Here is a 6192-nt window from a genome sequence, read left to right on the forward strand (position 1 = left end):
GGGTACATATAATAACCTATTATTACTATCGCCGGTGCTTCGAACCTACCTTGTTAAACGTCTCCAGTATTGTAGAAGACACGTCTGGACTCGTCATGAATTTCTCGTGGAACATTACTGGCACGACAGCTTCTAGAATGTTCCTGAAGCACGCGTGGTTCCTCCAGTGATCCTGCACCGTGTTCCACGCTGCTGTCACCACCTCAACCACTACTCCGTCGCTGAGATCAACCTAGATTAGAATAGATGAGCGCAAATTGTTTGAGCTTGTAAATGAATTTTTAATGATACATATGCAAAATTATGAGTCTCGATTAATTCACTTGATTATGTCTTATATACAACCAGGAGCATCGTACTAATTTGCTCGGACTATTATACGACTATTATATCTATTGTTCAGACTTCTTTATACACTCTACTAAATCATTGTAACTTCACATTCACTTCTTCCTACTTTTTCAATTTATCTTTTTCTTTTACAGCCAAACCTGCGTATAAGGGAATATGCAGTCATACCTGCATATAACTCAAGGAAAATGGCAAAAGTGTGGACAGACGTCTGTTATCACGAACATGTATGATTTGAAGACATGTGAATATGTAACAGCGCGGATCGTTTAATCAAATCATGGCGCTTTTCACATTGTACATTTGACATTTCCTACACTAAGAGATATATATATATATACATATAGAGAGAGAAGTTTCTAGAACTATATCTTCGCCGTGACTAAGCGTCACGAGATCGCGAACCCGGATGCAAAACTGGATGTAGAGACGTACAGACGCAACGTGGTGCAGTGCGCTACAGGCGAGTGGCGAGGGGATGCTTTTCAGCCTGCAGTGGCCTTGGGGACCCCTGATGTGACGTCACCTCGCTTGGCATATATATATGACCACACCTTGGGAGCTCTTCAGTTTCCAAACGCGCGTACAGTTACTATTTATGTATTAGACTACATTCTGGACTATTGCATGAGCAATAATAAATCCTTGTGAAACTCATCTCGGACTTACGAAATTATTTGTGTGATCGCTTTTCCTTCAAGCAGAAATGCAGCACGAACGAACTGGGTTTCCTTTCAACCGTTTGGACATTATACAATAACACAATGCAAGATTGAGAAAACTCCATCAGGACATTACTTGTACGATCACGTGCCTACATACAGTCGGGCATCTCCCGACGTATCACACCGAACTGAAATCTTAACGCAACCAGGTTTCAAATATATATGTTCATGGTATAGAGATGTCCACTAACAAAGGTCTGTCTGTACGTAATCAACATTTCAAAAGGTTTATACCCTGTGCATCAGAACTTCTGCGACCCTCAGCAGTGACACGATCACCATGCCAGACGCCGTGCTTAGACCGTCGACACATCGTTGCAGGACGACCGCCGCCGGATCCCATGACGTGTTGTCGTTGCCGCGGCGATGGCGTGCTAGAGCGAACTTGACGCACGTCCACTTGGCTTCTGTGTAGAGCGATACTAACCCCCCCCGCTCAGCGTGGCTCATGCTGTCTGACGGAAAAACTACGGTTTAGCTATTAATTATTAATTTATTATTATTAACTATTAATTATATAATTCACTATAGTCTATATATAAGCGAATTCTTGCATTCGTCCTTTGTAAGATTCTATAAAATAATTATTTGAAATTTTCATTCTGCTGTACTTTCCTAATGTTGGCTATGTAAGTCAATAGTTTAATTTAAATTGAGTTGACTTTTTTTTCGATCAAGATAACGAGGAAATGCTTCGTGGCTTATCTATTGTCGTCATATTTGTCCTAAGTATGTTCTTAGTATTAAAACCTTGTTTTCTATGAGAATTCACACATATACACGTCTCCTCCCATTAATATGGCCAATATATATACAATGTAATATGTAATACAAACAGTAAAACTAGGTAGCATATAACAGAGGACAACATTCACCTTTCATGTTCCAGGAATTCTTGATAGATCTTCTTTGTAGAGATTGCTTTCAATGAAAGACGGTAGTTCTTCAACTAAACACGACGGCGCGTCATTGTTTCCGATGCCGACGGCTTCACAGATGGTTGACAGCATCATTGTACACGCCAGCTGACACATCGGTCTTCCAACCTACCGCAAAACAATGACACGTTTGATTATTCTCCATCAATTTCGCATGTGTGCAGAACTCATCAACGACCGATACGTGTGAAACATAACAAAGGGGAAATGTGCTCTTTCTAAATTTTGATCGTATCAATATTAAATATGTTATTATGAATATATCTACGCAGTTATATTGCTGCATGAACATCAAGCATTAATTGTTTTTACACGGTTTAATTCGGGCACTCACTTATTTAACATGTTAACCGTTACAATAATTATAAAGATACCAGTATCAGTAAAAAACCCTGATATCGGGGGTCTAACTGAGAGCATGTAAATAAAGAGGAGAACAGCTCCGAACACAATCAGGGCGGGTCTCTGCACAAACACACCTCGTCAACTTTCGACAGTCTCCAGTCTGTGTACGGGACGGCTGACTAGCTTCTGTACGTGGCATCAGGACAGCAGCAGGACACAGCGCGTGTAGAATCCGCAGGGCCCTGCAGTATAGCTCCACGGTCGACACGTCGCTCGCCTGCCAATTAACGCAAAACCTTATCAGGTTTCATTTCATTTGCACTCGATTACCGCCCAGCTGACAATCGACGCACCAGAGAGAATGAGTTATTATAGTCAGGTCCCTTAGCTTCATGATCGTTACAGAGCTGACAAAAGCATCAAACTTGGCACAGTTGTGGCCTATGGTAGTACTATAAATATTAGAGGGGGTGCCCAATGTAGATATTCCTTAGAAGTGAATTACAGATGATTAAATGTTCGAACCGCTCCCGCCTGTACTGGCGCATTGTATACAATAGCGTATATAACAATAGCATATTGTCTTAGCTATAATCCCCGTGAATTTTGAGTTTATTGAATCACGAATAGTTTAATTAATTACCAACAAGTGCCGCGGAGCGACAGCGCTCATCTAACGTCTACTGCGGTGACTCTGTGGTGGAGTGGTGGGATTCTAGTAAACCCTGTTAGTCCCAAATGTGTTCACATACACGCCGATCCCCGAGATATTCCGTTCCTCGAAACACACCCCTCATCCATAAACGAGAAAAGACGCTCATAAAACTCGACGCGTATACCAGAAAAAAGTCCACACGGACCAGTATTTAAACCTCCAACTATCACACAGCACCAGTCCAACCAAAAGCTGTCTCGTCGGTACGCGACGCTCATCAGCCTCGTAGAGACTAAAATCCCTGTCAACGCGAGATCGACGGACCGGGGAAGCCGCTGACTAGCGGCGCGCACCATTAGAACGCCTTTAGGCGATGCGGGCTTATCCCAATTGGAACACGTCCGATAAAGTGTCCAAAGGAGATGCAAAGCACGCACGGGAAAAAACATCATCCAAAAAGAAACCCTCCACGGGAAACCGAAGAACGATGATCGTCCTAATCCCTAGCGTCAGAGGGGTCACGGACGGTTGTTGCAGATCGTCGAAACCTAAAATGCAGGTGTGGCGTCAACAGTGAGAAGCGCGTTTTGAAACTCTAAAACGCTCTTTGAGTACATCCTAAAGACAGAACAGAATGCACACCCATTACGGACTGCGTCTATAAAAATACGGTGTGGCTATGTGTGAAAGCAAGTACAATTGGAGAAACCGGCGCGAAAATTTAAACCCGGCCTAAAAGAAACCACAAAGGACCGTAGACACGTAGCACGCCGAAATCTTATCCAACTAGGGGGCCCAGCGAAAACAGTCGGCTACGCGAAATCAGCAAAATCCAGCAGATGCACATGTCATGTAGGAAGCACAACGCAACACCAAATCGATTGGGAGAATTCGCAGATCATCTGAATCGCGGAGCCTAAAAACAAAATCAGGGCGTTGGATCACAGAGCCATCATGGATCGCGCACGACCGCCAATATCAACCGGAGCAGGGGGGATACGGCTTAGTACACGTGTGGACTAAGCTATTGACCTACCACACGCCATCTGTGGTCAAAACAGCCTGATTAAATTCAGTTAGCTTTGAGAAAGCTTCGCTGACCAGGAGGCGAAAAGCGTCAAGGGCGGTAGCGGTTTCATACATGCATCGTTGAAGGTAACAATTAAACTTGGTTATTTAATATATATATATAAGGTTAGATGTGAACAGTCTTTTTATGTTAATAGTAATTTAAACACATTTGTTATGTTTGTAGGATTGATGGTAGACTGTGAGCTGAGATAAATAGAGTTAATGTTAGTCGTAACACGACCTTGTTCTCATAGACAGTTGACAGAAACATGGTGACGCTACGAGTGTATAGACTATACTATTACTAGAGGTCCAGTCTGCAAGAAATAGTTAATGTTAAGACTAACGTTAAGTCTAATTCTGTTTCTGACAATAGGCCCCGTTCTATAAAAGAAACTTTTTGGGGGCTTCTCCCTCCGAAGTTGAAGCCACTACTACATAACGGACACCTGCCTATGAATGAAATTTCCGGGGTTTCCATTGAACTGACACACAAGCGAAAGCCGTTAATAGTCAGGTCCCTTAGTGCAAAATATGGGCCGAATCGTTACAGGAGTGACAGAAAAGTCTCAAAACTTGGCAGCAGTTGTAGCTTATGGGCAGTTACTATACATTATTAGAGGGGGTGGCCCAATGCAGAATATTCGCTTAGAAGTGAATTACAGATGTATTAAATGTTCGAACGCAGCCCGACTCGAACCCTCCGCTAACCGCGGCCGCCTGTATACAATGCCAATACATGTTACCGCTGTACGAATCGCGCCAGTAACAGCAGTAACAGGCGGGCGGCGGTAGGGGGTTCGAAGCGGGTTCGAAGCATGTTAATCATCTGTAATTCACTTACCGCGCCGCATATATTTGCCTATATATATTGACTAATCGTGCGTCAATAAACTCAACATTTTACAGGAGAGTAGGCATAGCGCTAAGACATGTGTGCTATAGGTATGCCTAGAATTTTAGAAATGTAACTCAACATCCTTACGCATGGAGATATTAGGAGTTAGTACACTATCCTAGCGGGCAGCATAGCCGGCGCGTATATATTGCATGGCTATGAGCGATACCGTCGTAATATTTTTGGTAAATTAATTAAACTATTCGTGCTTTAAGTAAAGCTAAACATCAAAAATTCACAGAGACCATAGGCTAAGACTGTGTTTATATGTACGTAGAATTTTAGAATAATGTAACTGCAAATCGTTCGGACAGGGGAGATATTAGAGTTAGTACAGCTATCCTATCGGGGCCATAGCCGGCCTAGCCGCGCCATATATATTATCCTATGACCGATATCGTGCGTATATATTTTAGCTGCATCTGACATAGTCAGACTGGCAGCTTGTAGAATGCGCAATGATCGTCCGTTCGTCCGTCGTCGTCCGTGCCGTCCGTAGACCGTCCGTGGCGTCAAGCAGTGGGCAACAAAATCTTAACACGCTTGACGTAGCGGTCACTGATATTGCGGCACCATCGGGGTATCGTCAATAACCGAGTTGGGATGTTGAAAGCATGGGGGCAAGAGGTAAAAGGTCAAGAGGTGTAAAAAGAAGGGGGAACAGTTCACTCCTTAACTTAAAGGTATAGGAGGAAATGCAGGAATGCGGCACAATGCTAATACCGGCTCAGATAGTCGGCAGGAGGCTTTCAGAATTTGAAAATAGCAGGACGGACTCCTAATGACCGGCGCCTCCTAGAACACCATAGGGGAACTTTTCACAGCTGCCATAAGTCCACACGCCTTAAGAGGCATGATTGGAGAGCTCGCATTAAAAAATCAACAGCCCTTAAGAGGCAAGGTGCGGCGCTGCCAGTGGGCATGTGGTGGTGGTTACTGTGTAGATTTGCCTGCGTTAATTAGTTACAAGTGCAGCTCTCTCCACTTGCAGGCCTGTAGGCTTGCGTAGGTAAATGGATGAGTGCTTACCTAATTCTGTCTTTGCAAATAGTTTGTTGCTACACGTACGATGGGGCTTCCATCTTTAATCTGGAAGACCACTTAAACGTACGCGCCCATGCTCGTGGGCAACCTTTTATAACGATCCCAACGAACATTGCTTTTGAGAGGTTCCTGATACCATTCCCTGTGCAATTCGGCACTGTTTTG

At 43.7% G+C, this 6192-nt stretch overlaps 1 protein-coding gene across 1 annotated transcript; it reads right to left on the reverse strand.

Moving 5' to 3' along the window:
• Positions 1 to 49: 49 nt before the first annotated feature.
• Positions 50 to 2632, reverse strand: LOC106820064 (the record flags this gene model as incomplete). The annotated part of the gene is made up of 4 exons (XM_014824624.1): positions 2494 to 2632; positions 1952 to 2122; positions 1311 to 1531; positions 50 to 232 (listed from the first exon to the last, which is right to left on the reverse strand). Coding segments are annotated over exons 2-4 (411 nt in total), but the record flags the coding sequence as incomplete, so codon positions are not given.
• Between the last annotated feature and the right edge of the window lie 3560 nt (positions 2633 to 6192).

Source organism: Priapulus caudatus, unplaced genomic scaffold, assembly GCF_000485595.1.
Source record: "Priapulus caudatus unplaced genomic scaffold, Priapulus_caudatus-5.0.1 Scaffold6220, whole genome shotgun sequence".
In the NCBI taxonomy this organism is placed as follows: Eukaryota; Metazoa; Priapulida; class Priapulimorpha; order Priapulimorphida; family Priapulidae; genus Priapulus; species Priapulus caudatus.